Consider the following 15,303-nt stretch of genomic DNA (forward strand, 5'->3'; position numbering starts at 1 on the left):
ATTGCCTGAATATAACATTTTGTATTTATTGCTCAAAAAGATCTCGCCAGTTTTTGTCTTTTTTGTTTTAGTCACCACTATTGTGTCTGGTACTTATCTAATTCCTCAGCTAGCTCCATTTCTTTGCCATTCAGGCTTCTTATTGATAGTACCAATCTTTAACTCTAGTAATTTTTGAGTTGGGGTGTGTTTTCAGATTTGTTCCAGTAGCTGACTTTTCGTTGTTCACCCTGCTTCCCTGGGGAAAACAATGAGGGCCTTGTTTAACCGGGTGACGCCCCAGCTGGCATGAAATTTTGTCATGTTGTACCATCATTTTTTTTTTTATTTTGGTTTAACCAAGAAGAATACAAATTGGTTGGTTAAATCCCAAATTGCAGCCCATCCTCATTTGTTCGGTATCCAAGTAGATACCCAACAGTGTGCACCACGAGAAGGTGAGGATTGGACATTAGGTCAGAAGCCCTGGGTCGGTTCTCCACATTCCTTTAATGGCTATGTTGAGGTCTCCTCTCAGTTATGCAGCTTTGACCCTTAAGCACCCCGCAAAAATATTTAGTGGTTTTAAAACTTTTGCTATGCCTTGTCTAAGGCCTTGCACATATGGGATAGGAATATGAATTATTTCTTATGTATTTGAAGAGGTAGAGATACCAAAACTGCTCAAAGTTCTTTTGATGAAAGAATTCTTATAATCATTGGATAAAAAAAAGTGGAAATAAGATGTTGTAATTCTTTCTGTAATAGTTCATTTCAAGAATATAAATAGTGGGCCCGATGAACCAGTGTTAACCAGTGTTAATAGTTGCAGCCTTTTGACTCATTTGTTACTGAAAATTTGGTCTATGTCTATCCCCTTTGCGAGAGATAGTACTTTTTAAATCAGCTACTCTTTCCTAAATTCATTTTTTTTAAATTTAATTGTGGGTATATATATATATATATATATATATATATATGTGGCGATCAGCTTTTACTCGGTTGTTATACATTTCAAAAAATAGATTTAATGACTCCAAGACCGAGATAACATATAAAGATTTTAATGATAAATACTACTAGTTTCGGCATATAGCAGCCTTCTTTAGGTATTTATAAAGGAAAGGAATACTAATAAACATTGAATTATTTAAACAAACTGGAAATTACAGGTACAAATTGCCTCACATAATCGATACATAAAAACGTTGTATTTTTCAAGTTGTTCCAACTGGCGTGCCATTGTTTGTTGCAATTGTGCGTGCAAGTTCACGTGAACGCCAATATTGAATAACTGCAGCATGGCTATCTGGGATGTTATAACTTAAATTATTATTTAAGTGGACCGGGTTCAGTAGGATTTCCCTTGATTCTACGATTTTCCTTTCAAACTCATCTTCACAGCGAAAAATATTTTCTGATCTATTCCAGCATACAGAGTGGCTTTGTTGGTCATCATTAGGATTATTTATATATATATATATATATATGACGTTTCATTGACTCAGTGGAAATACATATCGTAAAATAGAGTTAAATGACTTAAATCGAGAGTTAGGTTAAAAAAAGGGGGTTTAATAGTAAAACACGGCTAGTTTCGGCTTATAACAGCCTTCATCAGGTGACATTATAAAAGAAAAGAAAAAACACTAAACACTGAAGGTTAAAAAAATAAAAAATAAATTAAAAAAAAACTATGAACAACATAGAGAGTCTCTATACATAATTAGCATGAAAATGTTGTAGTTGTATTTAAAGCTGTTCTTTCTTTTGTTGCATTGTTGGGATAATGCGTGCTTGCAGCATCATGTGAATGCCAGTACATGATTACAGCTGAATGACTATCTGGGAGGTTGTATCTCAAGTTATTATTTAGATGTTCAGGGTTGAAGATGATTTCCCTAGATTCTATGATTTTTCTCTCCAATTCATCATGGCAAAGAAAGATATTGGTAGATCTGTTCCCAGTGAACTGAATGACTTGGGTTTTCATCATTAGGATCAGCAGAGAAAAGGATATGGCTTGATAAGGCAGTGGCTCGCTGTCTTTTGTAAGCAATGTACCTCATGTGTTCCTTCATACGTAATTCAATAGATTTGTCCATCTGGCCAAAATAAGGATTATCACAATCACACCATATTTTGTACACACCAGGATATTTAAGATGATGATGACAAGGTTTTGGGAGGCTTATTAACCCCTTAACATACAAAGATGTCTGTGACACGTCTTTTGTTTATTGCACCAAAATTGATTTTGAATTTTGGTTTCACATATAAATACAACCGAATATAGACGCTAGACTATTTTGTGCCTATTTCCTTTCAGCCAAGAAAAGTTGCCAACGGTGTGTATCAGCTATTTCGTTTGTGTTTGCACAAATGTATCAAATCACTGTCATCCAAAATATTGGCAGAAAAACGACCGCTTTCTGATTTTTAACTGGTATGTTAAGGGGTTAAGGAGCGGATTTTTGGAAGTGAATATATATATATATATATATATATATATGTTTATACATTGATTTACTTGATTTGAGTACATTTTGTTTATTATTTAATGACTAGAACACCGAGAATTAAAAAATAAAAAGATTTTATTTGCACGACTAGTTTCGTCTTTCACAGACTTCTTCAGCTGCAAAAAAACCTAGAAATACCACCAAGATAACTGTACAGGAACTGGATCTGAACAGTACAAAAAAAGGGTTAGCAAATAACTGTTAAGGTTCAAGCTTTGATGAGTTTAAAAAAGAACTCTCTCTAATTGTATTATTAGGCATATGCCTAATAATACAGTTAGCGATAACCCTGTACATATCAACAGTAACCTTAGTTAGAACTTGCCAGATTGTCACTGCTCTGCTATCCAATATTGGCGTGCACTAGATCTTAAATGCACATGTATGCCTAATAATACAGTTAGAGAGAGAGTTCTTTTTTAAACTCATCAGGGCTTGAACCTTAACAGTTATTTGCTAACGCTTTTTTGTACTGTTTAGAGCTAGTTCCTGTATGGTTATTTCTATGTTTTATGCACCTGAAGATGTCTGTGAAAGACCAAATTAGTTGTGTGAATAAAATCTACTTTTATTTTTTTAATTCTTGGTGTTCTAGTCATTAAATATTAAATAATATATACAATATATGTATATCATTTTATTTATCTTCTTTAATAAGTTAGGAAATTTAATGATCTTTTTATAGTTATCTTATATTAGCTACTTAGGTAGTGCCTTTGGAATTTTCAGTTACTGTTTAATTAGCTTTTTAATGTACTGAAGATGTTTTTGATACTTAGGCGAAATTAAACTAATCAAATAATATTTTATGTGAGCTTATTATTATTATTATTATTATTAAGAGAGACCTCCAGGACTCATCGAGGGAGGTCACATACTACACACTCATATCGGCTATCATACTTGTTCTTGAATTCGTTCACATTGCTTGCATTCACAACATCCAATGGCAATCCATTTCAATCACACACCACCCTATGAGAGAAAAATCTAGCCATCACCCCTTTCTTAGCAGCCTTCATTCTCAGCTTCCATGAATGCTTTCTCATCCTGTGACCATCCTCCATAAATTGAAATCCTGTATGACCCTTTAGAAGTTTGTAAGTCTCAATCATATCACCCCTCTTCCTCCTGTTTGCTAGTGTCTGCAGTCTACAAATTCTCAATCTGTCTTCATAATCAGTATTCCACAATCTTGATATCACTTTTAACACTCTCCTTTTCACTCTCTATCTCCCCAATATATCAGAATCACAGCAGAAACCAGGAGACCAGACATGCGCACAATAGTCCAAGTGAGGTCTTAACAAGGCCTTGTAAAGAGAAAAAAAATAACATCCCTATCTTTACACGTGAACATGAACGTTCATTTCAGCATTGCAATTATTTTTTGAGTTGTATTTGCAATCTTTCCCACATGGCCCCTGCCCCTGAACTTCATCTTACTATCTATTAACACTCCAAGATCCCTAGCCTCATCCCACCAATATAATACAACATTGGATATCTAATCATGCCAAAGTGAATGACTTTACATTTACTGACACCCATTCTCCCATGCCCAATTCCAGCCTATTCAAAATCATTCTGCAAGTACAGCATATCAGCAGCATTCCTGATTACCCTACCTATCTTTGCATCAGCAGCAAATAGCTGTATATATCGCTTGTCAAATCCTTCCCAATATCATTAATATACAGATTGAATAACAGTGGACCAAGCACTGATCCTTGTGGTACACCACTAGTTAAATCTTGCAGACTCACATTCCCCATATACCACTTTTTGATATCTGTCAGTCAGCCATCCTCTTATCCATGCTAATATTCTATAACCCAATCACACACCACCCTATGAGAGAAAAATCTAGCCATCACCCCCTTTCTTAGCAGCCTTCATTCTCAGCTTCCATGAATGCCCTCTGATCCTTAACAAAATTTGTAGAAATCCACAAGTATCATGGTGTATCCATTCTCCTTGTCTAGTTCGATGGTAACATTGTTGCAGAATGTGAGCAAGTTACTAAAACATGACCTTCCCTTAGTAAACCCATGTTGTTCATTGCAAAGTAGAGATTCACTGTTAACCCATTTCTGAATGTGAGTCCTAACCAATTTTTCCAAAATCTTCAACACTATTTCTGAGATACTAATCAGTCAATAGTTAGATACATCGGTCTGTGCACAACCCTTGTGCAATGGAATTAGCACACATTCCTTCCATTCCAGCAGAATCTTCCCTATTCTGAGACTCATATTAAACAGCATAAATGTTTATTTGATTAACAGACAATTCATCATGAGGAAAATTCACTGTGTGAAAAATTCATCGTAGAAAAATTCAACGTGAGCAAAAATCACTGGGGGGGGGGGGGAATTTATCACAGAAAAATTCATTGTGCAAACTATTGATCATGGAAAAAATTTGCTGAAAATGTTATTCGCTAGAAATTTGAAATTTGATAGTGCATTGATACTGATATATGAAAAGTAAATGTAGTGCAAGATAAATTTCACAAAATATAGTTTTTTTTAATGTATTATTTACATTATCATCATCATCCTCAAATTCCTGCCATGTACCCTCAAGGGGTGTACAGGATATGACAGTACTACATGAAAAAATTACATCATTACTAACTTCCTATCTACAATTTTCCTCCAAATCAGTCTGTTACTTGTCAAGACTCCAACATTATCAGATCTTATATTTCTATCGTCTAAGGCACTTTGTACCATATCAAAGTATTATTTTGTATTATTTACTTATATTTTAATTAGATTTGCATAATATTTTTATTCTTATATAGTGAAAGTAATATTTTATTGATCGGTGAGTTTCCTAATTTCTGTTTTGTTTAAAAAGTTGTAAATATTCTTTCTTTCTTAGATAAGTTGGATACATCGGTTGATGGAATGATGATAGCATAATAATATTTACAAACTGGAATAGGGTGGTTTAGGGAGAAAGGACACCACATTTAAGACACCCATCCAGATATGATATATATATATATATATATATATATACACAAATATATACATTTTACCTGAACTAATTCAAAAGATGAAGTGTTTCAGTTCTTGATTACACATGTATTTTAAAAATGATTTTAAAGTATCCTGTTCCAACCTGTAGGAACAGGATACTCCAAGCAGTGAGAGAGAAGGGAGTTTATCTTTAGTATAACAGATAAAGGTAGCAAGTTTCCAGAAAGTGGTGCTTCAAATCTGTGTAGAAGATTATTTTTAAAGAGCTAGCTATTTTTTCTGATGTACTTTGGACATAAGGGTTGATGATGGCATTTCTGAAATCTTTCTGAAGGGATGGGGAGGACTGATCATTTTTTTTTTAATTCTGTAAGAATTGTATTGATTGGATCGGAAGGTGTTGTGTATATAGTTGAGTTCTGTTAAAGAGTTGTAGGCTCTATTGGTTAGTTTCAATAATATTTGATTTTCATAGTTTTAATAATGCCATACTGTCAAGAAGGATGGTGGTGGGAAAGTGTGGATGTATCTGCCTGCATGAATGGGTGTTCTGTATATAGTAAAGGAGAGGTTATAATTCAGAAGGTATATCATTAGGATGTCTAGGAAGAGTAAACTATTATTTTCCTTTTCCATCATAAACTGGATTCTCAGACGTAGACTATTAAGGTGAAAGAGGAAGGAGTCTAATGTGTCTAGGCCATGAGGTCAAATAAAGATCACATAACTTAGCCAGATAGAAGATTTGAGGAGGGGTGGCGGCAAAGTCTATGGCTCATTTTTCAAAATTTTCCATGTAAGATTGGCAAGTGGGGTGAGAAGTGGGGAACCCATGGAGAACCAGAACTGATGGCAGAGAAAACGAGTTCTAAGATAACAGAAGGAAAAATGTTAAACTTTGACATCCCTCACTGTTTACTCATATTCCCTTGAATGACCTTAATAGCCTTAAAGAAACATTTTCCTTCTTGTATCTTAAATCTCTTTTCTGTTGAAATGAGAGTTAAGATATCAGAAGAAAAACTAAACTGAATTTGAACAAATATGGGTGCAAAAAAAACTTTATATGGAAAACATTAATTGTCAGAGATCTCAATTTACATCCTAGGCCTCCTACAAATGTCCATAGAGGATGCACCACCAAGATAGGACTCTGGAATCAATGCCTCGTGTTTGAGTATTGTGTTGCTTCTGTGTGAGAGAATGAGTGTAACATAAGGAAGAATATTTGATTTTCATAATTACCATCACCCTGAAGATGGCTCAGTGACTGAGATGAAATATTGGAAATAGTTTTCAATCCTTTCTTAGTGCAGTTAATACTACATTAGACCTCCAAAATGAAATGCTGCAGATTTACAAAAAAAAAAGACATGAATAATTAAGCACTGGATCATTTATTTTCATAGAGCCTGCAGTATAAATTTTATTCAATTAATCCAAACAGGAAAAAATTAAAAGTGTATTTCTCTATAAAGAAATTCACATCATAATAATTGTTACTAATTGTTACAGTAAACTTTATAAATTAAACTATAAGTTAGAGTAACAAAAAACTATACATACCAGAAGTGGATCATAATTACCATGATCAGAAAATTTGTCAACATTGCGCTGATAAATAGGAAAGCGCATTAACCTTTCTAAAAATGATAATTCTAAGCCATAATCTTTTGCAAATGCAGACTGAACAACTGGACCAAGCTGCAAGGGATCACCAGCCAAGACAATCTGCAATGCCATATTGAGTAATATAGATCAGAGTATTACAATCAAATATTGTAATAAATCATAAGTAAAATTATATATAACATAAATACACATGCACCGGACTTTAAAATTTTCAGGAAATGACAATATATACTAAAATAGTAATTAAAAAAATTAATCAGAGAACCTATATTTCGCAATGTTACATTGCCATTTTCTGGGAACATAAAATTATGATATGTGCATGCAGGCACTAATAAAGAGAAATGAGGCTGATGAAGACAACTGAAGTTGGTACTAGAGTCCTAAAGATGCCCCCAAGCAGGTTAAATTGGGTTATTTTGGCTGTTGGGCTGATGTTCTTATAATGCAAGCTTCCAAAAATTTCGGGCAGTCTCATGCATCCAAATTTGTTGAGGTTTATGAAATTTTTAAGAGCTGAGATCAATTCCAGGAATAATCTTTCATACTTATATTTGCTGTGGCGTAGTAAAGTGGCTTTCTTCCAGCATATTCTTTGGTGGGTATTTAGACCATGGTCAGCAAATCTTGAGTGGCTGTATTGGTGAAACTGGATGTAGTCTTTGTGTTTGGATATCTTGATATTACCTGTCCTTCCTGTTTGACCGTAGTATGACAGTTTACAACTGCAAGGGACTAGTATTGTACTCCAAGTTGGTCTAGGGGAAATGGCTGGTCTTTGGTGGAGAGGATAAGGGATGCCAATTTCTTATATGGGTTGTAACAGGTAGTCAGGTCATATTTTTTTAGGATTTTTGTTAGCTTTTCAGACATGCCCTGGATATGAGGAATGGTGATAGATTTAGTGTAATCTCTGTTTTGAAGGGCAGAAGGGGGTTTGTGGTTAACTGGTTTTAATATTTTCTGGATTATTGGGGGGTTGGAGCCATTGGCTAAGAAGGTGTTAAGGATATGGTTAAGTCCAATAGTTAGGGCACTGTTATCTGAACAGATTAATTTAGCCCTGTTATATAGAGTTTTTATAATCCCATATTGTTGTGAGGGGTGGTGGTGGTGTGATTGCTGGTAAATGTATAATATGGTTTTCTGTAAACAGAGAAAGCCAGGGATCCATCAGGCTTGCATGTAATCAGAGTGTCTAGGAAAGGGAGACTGTTGTTGTTTTCCTTTTCCAAGGTGAACTGGATTCTTGGTTGTTGATTGTTTAACTGTGTTAAGAAGTTGTGGAGTGTATCTAAGCCATGTGGCCAAATAGTCAACACATCAAAGTAGAGTAGCCAAACAGTGGGTTTTTGTGGGGCTGAGTTTAAGGCTTTTCCTTCAAAGGTCTCCTTAAAAAAGATGGCCAGGGCTGGAGAGAGTGGAGAACCCATGGCTGTCCCCTCTATCTGTTTGTAGAATTTTCCTTGCCAAACGAAATAGCCTGAGTTCATGGTGAACTGAAATAGGGCTGAAATGTCAGGAAGAAATTTGGTTTGGATGAGATCTAAGGTATCTTTGAGTGGGACATTTGTGAATAAGGAGGAAACATCAAAACTGACCATTATGTCAGTGTGTTGGAGTGAGAGGTTTTCTATACTGGCTTTAAAGTAGGCTGAGTTTTTTTATGTGTGGTCTGTTGCCAGTATAATGCATGAGCACTTTGCCTAAATGTTTGGCTAATTTGTATGTGGGAGAATCAATGGGACATAATGGCACATTCTGCTTATGGATTTTGGTAGTCCATATATATTCGTGTGTGTGGGGGGGGTCAGAGCTAAGGTGAAGTTGTGACCATGTGCAAGTGCGCTGAGTGCTTCAGGGTAACGGAAGATAGGCTTACTACCAGGTTGAGCGGAAGTTTAGGTTCAGAGGCAGAGTTCTTTTTTAGACTTTCAAATTTTTTAATGTGCCGACATCGTATTTTATTAAATTCTTTCTCTGCTGAAATGCTCGAGACATCGGAGAGGATTGTCCAAAGCTCATTGTTCAGCATAGCGGCAAGTTCTTCCTTTAATGCACAAATAGCTTCATTGGTGGGCCAAGGGAACACAGGTGGTGGCAATTTTTTCATGTAGAAGAGTGAAGCTAGTGCAGCTATAAATGAGGAGAGCCTTCGGTGACGTGAAACGGTGTTTTAAGTTTACACAGTTTGGGATCACATTATTATCCCCCAGCAGCATTTTAAGAAGGTCAAACAATTCAGTTGTCTTCAAATCTTCAACTTTAATGCTGTAGTGGCAGGTCTTATGTGTGATAGAATCTCTGTGGATGATCATAATTCTTGTAGAACTTATACGTTGGTTACACATGACTTTAAATTTTTCAGGAAATGACAACATATTATAAAATATTAATTAAAACACTTTAATCAGTACTTTTCTATATTTCGGCAATGTTACACTGCCATCTTCTGGGAACATAAAACTATGATATGTGCATGCAGGCACTAACAACGAGCAAATGAGGCAACTGAAATTAGTTCTAGAGTCCTAAAGATGTCCCCTAGTGGGCTAAATTGGGTTGTCTTGGCTGTTGAGCTGATGTTCTTAGGATGCAAGCTTCCCAAATTTGGGGCAGTCGCATGCACCTAGACATTCTCATTATACACCAGCCTGATGGATTCCCTGGCTTTCTCTGTTTACAGAAAACCAACCCATACAGGTAGATACATTCACCAGCAATCAATCCCCCCCCCCTCACAATATGGGATTATCAAAACCCTATATAACAGGGCTAAATTAATCTGTTCAGATAACAATGCCCTAACTATTGAACTTAACCATATCCTTAACACCTTCTTAGCTAATGACTATAACCCCCCAAAAAAATCCAGAAAATATTAAAAGCAGTTAATCACAACCCCCTCCTCTCCTCCCTTCATAATTAAATACGCTAAATCTATCATCATTCCTTATATCTGGGGCACATCTCAAGAGCTAACAAAAATCCTAAAAAAATATGACCTGACTACATGTTACAACCCATATAAGAAATTGGCATCCCTTATCTGCTCCGCCAAAGACCAGCTACAATATGGCTGGCCTTTGGCACCCGGAGTATACCAGGTCCTTTAGAGTTGTAAACCGTCCTACTATGGCCAAATAGGAAGGGCAGCTAATATCAGACTATTCAAACCCAAAGACCATCCAGTTTCACCAATACAACCACTCAGGACTTGCTGACCATGCTATAGATACCACCACAGAATACGCAGCTGCAACAAATATAAGTATGAAAAATTATTCCTGGAATCAGCCTCAGTTCTTAAAACTTCCCAAACATCAACAAATTTGGGTGCATAAGACTGCCTCAAATTGGGAAAGATTGCATCCTAAGAACATCAGCCCAATAGCCAAGATAACTCAATTTAGCCTGATAGGGGCAACTTTAGAACTCCAGTACCAACTGCAGTTGACTTCATCAGCCTCATTTCTCGTTGTTAGTGCTGAATTCACATATTATAGTTTTATGTTCCCAGAAGATGGCAATGTAACATTGCCATTTCCTGAAAAATTTAAAGTCATGTAATCAATGTGTAAATTTATAAACACATGCACCAATTTATAAAAATTGTCTTTGAGATTTTAATAGTTATTTAAAATTTAAATTTTGGCATTTACCTGACCACCTCCTACAGCTGCAAGCCCCACAGGTAATAAACACTCAGGCTCAATTGCTTGTCCTGCCTAGGAAAATTAAAATGTTATAAAATTAAAGCTAAAAATATAAATTTCTGATTTTAATATAAATTAAGTATCATTTGTTTTAAGGTTCAAATTTGAATGAAATAATAAACAGTATTTGTAAAGTAAATATTCACAGCACATATTTGTGAAACAAATATGCTATGAGGGTGGTTCCATAAGTTTCTGGCCTGACTAACGTTTAGAGGTATAGAAAGAAAACAACTGTGCCACTTTTCAACATAATCTCCCTTTACTTCAACTCACTTTTCACATCTCTGAATTAACATTTCTATGCCCTTGAAAAAATAGTCTGTAGTTTAGCCTGCAAAAATGGCCTAAAATTGGCCATCTTTCACCTCACTATCATTTGCAAATTTTCTTCCGTGAAGGTCTTTCTTTAGTTTTGAGAAAAGGTAGTACTCAATAGGCACTAGATCTATCTCTGGGAAGTCACAGTCCTTCACTGCAGCCTTCACAACAATAGCTGTATGGACTAGAGCAGTACATCTAAATTCAAATAAGATAGACAATGAAATATACTTATTTTATTTTATTAATTAATTTATTATTATTATTATTATTATTTTGATAAGGGGGAACACAGATATATGAAGTTTGAGAAACACTGGACTAGAGCATTGTTGTGAAGCAGGCAAACACTATGACTCAGCATTCTTGACTCTTCTCCTTTATGATGTCATGAAGTTTGTGCAGGAGTGTAGCATACTATTCTGCATTCATAGTGGTATTCCTTTTAGTGAATTAAGAGAATTCCCGATAAAGACTGTTACAATGATCTTCTTGGTGGACTAAGTGACCTTGGCTTTTCTCAGTGGTGCTTCACCTGGTTTGCACCAGTCCATGGATTCTCTTTTGGAAAGAGGATCATAAAGACCATGGTTTCATCCATGGTGAAAACAGAGTCCAGCATTTTTCTCTGATTCCCTTGGCAAATCTCTAAAAACTTACAGAGACAGGTCACATAATGCTCCCAAATTGAAGAGAGAAGTCAGAGCACCCACCTTACACTGACCTTCATTATGTGAAGCTTCATGTGAATGATGTGAAAGATGGTTGTTATAGAAAGCTCAAACCTTGCTGATATTTCATTGAGCAGTTCCTCAGTAATCACTTTCGCAGGCCAATCATCTTCGATGCTCTCTCTCTCTCTCTCTTCCTAGATGAAACTGTTTAACCCATTCCTTCACAGTGGAATATGAAAGAAAAGATTCCCCATAAACACCATAAATCGCTTTTTGAGCGCACTTGGAGAAAGTCTTCTTTGGTGAAAATCTATCACAGTATGGTACTCAATTTTTAGCATTACAGGTGTGTGCCACATGTTAGTCAAACGAGTGTCTCTGACTGAATGGTGCAGGTAGTAGAAAGTTGAAACTAGTACACTAAGCTCCCCATAGATGCTGCTGTCTGTCATGCATGGTGTTTTAAAATTGGTGAACTTCGTATGTCAAGCCAAAAACTTTTGGAATCCACCTCATACTTTTTTTCAGTAGAAGATCATGGCATGAAACTATAATGTAGCTAACTTCTTTGCTTTTTATTAGCAAAGAATCTAATTATAAGAATAGACTAGGTGGTAATTTATTATGTCTATACACAAATGCCACATTAGAAATAAACGGGTTTAGTTCATTGCTTTATTGAATACTATGTGGCCTAAGATTGCTGCTATTAGTGAAATTCATTTTAGAATTATGGACTTTACAACCGTGTTATAAATAACTATTTTAATTTCCTGACGTTTAGCCCTTCATATTAAGGTCATCATCTGGAGTATATACAAATATACAAGGACAAGCTGAGTTACATTTCACACAGTAAGCAAAAGAAACAATGATTTGATCACTGGTTATTCTACTGGCATGACCTCTAGCAAAAAAAAAAAAAAAAAAAAAACAGATAAAATTACAAATTAATTGATTATTTAGAAACTACATCAAAGCTAAATTCCATTTAAGATAACATGAGAGAAACATTCTTTCTTATAGATAGTTTTCTTACAGTAACAATGATGTCCTATTTTTAACATTACAATTGTTATATTAGATTTTTTAACGATACTTGTGACATAATGATTAGAAATATAGCACAAGAATAACGTTTAATTTGCCAAATATTTCGGTCTACAGACCATCTTCAGTGGCTACATAGGAATAGTTTTTAAAAATCAAAGTGGAATACGAACAGTTGATCATTCATACATAGAACGAGCCATGTTATGTCATATCGCTAAGTATTAGAAGAGTAAACATTTTTAAAGATATTAATTCAGAAATTCATATAATGATCTTAAATAACATTAGACTGATAAAAATAAATAAATAAATAAATAAATAAAATTTAATGTGTTATCCTGATTAAACTTTCCCAAATTTTTGATATAGATATACAGTCATTACGATTCAAGTTAGGACGTTGAAATAAGGCCTCTACACTTTCTTTAAATAAACATTCAAATTTGTAGTGACATCTGTGTAGGAGGAGAGTCTTGGACCAAAGGATGTTGTGGTTTGTTTCTAATCCATGCTGAGCTAATCCAGATTTCTGAGGTTTGTTGTGTTGAATTGATGACTGATGCTCTTGAATTCTTTTTTCTATGGAATGTCCAGTTTGTCCAAAGTAAAAAAGATTACAATTACAAGGAACCTGATACACACCAGGTAGAGACAAGGTTGAGCGTTTATCTTTAGATGAAGCAAAATGGTTGGATAATTTGTTAATAAGCATATAAGTGGCTGTTAGATCATATTTCTTTAAAATTCTCGATATTGGTTCCGAAATCCCGGAAATGTTAGGAATTGGAACTCGATGTATTGAATCTTGGTTGTTCTGTGTTAGTTTGTAAGAATTGAAAAGATGTTGTGTACTCTTTTTGGAGAAATCATTTAGTTTCATGTGATGTTTAATAATCGAAAGTTCCTTCTGTAATAAATGAGAAGTTGAACAGTTAGTTTTGGCTCGTCGAATTAAACATTTTGTGACTCCTGTCTTTTGACAAGGGTGATGAGCAGATTCTTTGAGAACATAACGACCTGTGAAAGTTGGTTTTCTCTAAACTGTTGTTGTAAGAATACCAAAAGGTGAACGGATGAGAAGGGCGTCTAAAAAGGATAACTTGTCTTTTTCAATTTCCATGGTAAACTTTATACGAGGATGTAAGGAATTGACACTGCTTAAAAATTCATTATATGAATTTCTGAATTAATATCTTTAATTATGTTTTAAAAATGTTTACTCATCTAATACTTAGCGATACGACATCAAGCGGCTTGTTCTATGTATGAATGATCAATTGTTTGTATTCCACTTTGTTTTTTAAAAACTATTCCTATGTAGCCATTGAAGATGGTCTGTAATATTCAGACCGAAATATTTGGCAAATTAAACATTATTCTTGTGCTAACGTGTATATATTTCTAATTGTTATATTAGATTTAGGATTATCTACAGTCCTGTTTATAGTTAACTCTTAGACAGAAAAATTCCGTGGGTAGAATATGTGCCTTCCATATGCTTGGGATTTTTTCAGACCTTGATATGAAGGTCAAAACGTCGGGAAATCAAAATAGTTATTTATAATACGGTTGTAAAGTCCATACTTTCTAAAATGAATGCTGATCATCATGCAACACTAAAAGAAAGGTATTTATGAAACCTGGCTATCAGAATCAGACATGATAAGTCAGATTGAGTGTAATGGGTATACTATTTTTAGGAATGACAGAAGAGATAGGAGAGGAGGAGGAATGCACCTAATGACATCAGATGACTTAAGTCCAGTTAGGGTAGAAACACAAGAAAACAATGATGGTAGCAATGTCTCATGTTGCAGTGAGTTTGAGTCTATCTGGTGTGAAGTGCAGGTTAACAGAATGAAATATATAGGGTGTTGCTACAGACTTGGTGGCTCAGTTGCAGGGGTACGAAGAAATGCATCAACAAATTAGCCTTATGGGTACCAAACAAATGATCATTGTGGGTGACTTTAATTTTCCAAACATTGATTTGGGTAGAAGAGAAATTTCATGATAAGAAAGAAAAGGAATTTATTGAATTGTTGTGAGACAACTTTCTCAAGCAGCATGTGAACGAAGGAACTCGAGGTTAAAGAATGCTGGATTTGTTCATTGCATCAGGAAGGGTCTGGTCTCTGTCAAGAATATGGCTATTTTACCACCAATTTTTGAAAGTGATCATGCTGTACTTTCATGGGAAGTATCTAATTTATTGATGCTCTGATTAAAATAGGTTACATGCTGAACTACAAAGCTGGAAATTATGATCAACTTCGGAGAATACTATATTTGGTCCTATGGTATCAGTTACTGAATTTGAAAAATGTTAGCAATGTATGGGATTTTTGAAAAAGTGCATAAATTAAGCAGTATCTGAATGTATCCCTAGTATTATTAAGCAAGAGATCCACAAGAA

The 15,303-nt window shown here is 35.0% G+C and overlaps 1 protein-coding gene across 1 annotated transcript in view; it reads right to left on the reverse strand.

The window, feature by feature from the left end:
* LOC150109826 (RNA helicase Mov10l1-like) overlaps positions 1–15,303 on the reverse strand; it is a 422,682-nt gene that overhangs the window by 184,900 nt on the left and 222,479 nt on the right. The window contains exons 8-9 of the mRNA XM_090414598.1: positions 10,786–10,851; positions 7,058–7,222 (exon numbers count right to left, since the gene is read on the reverse strand). Coding sequence (XP_090270724.1) covers positions 7,058–7,222; positions 10,786–10,851 — 231 coding nt within the window. The remainder of the gene's footprint in view (positions 1–7,057; positions 7,223–10,785; positions 10,852–15,303) is intronic.

Source organism: Typopeltis vanoorti, chromosome 1, assembly GCF_054136105.1.
Source record: "Typopeltis vanoorti isolate ZY-2024b chromosome 1, IOZ_Tvanoo_1.0, whole genome shotgun sequence".
Lineage (NCBI taxonomy): Eukaryota > Metazoa > Arthropoda > Arachnida > Uropygi > Thelyphonidae > Typopeltis > Typopeltis vanoorti.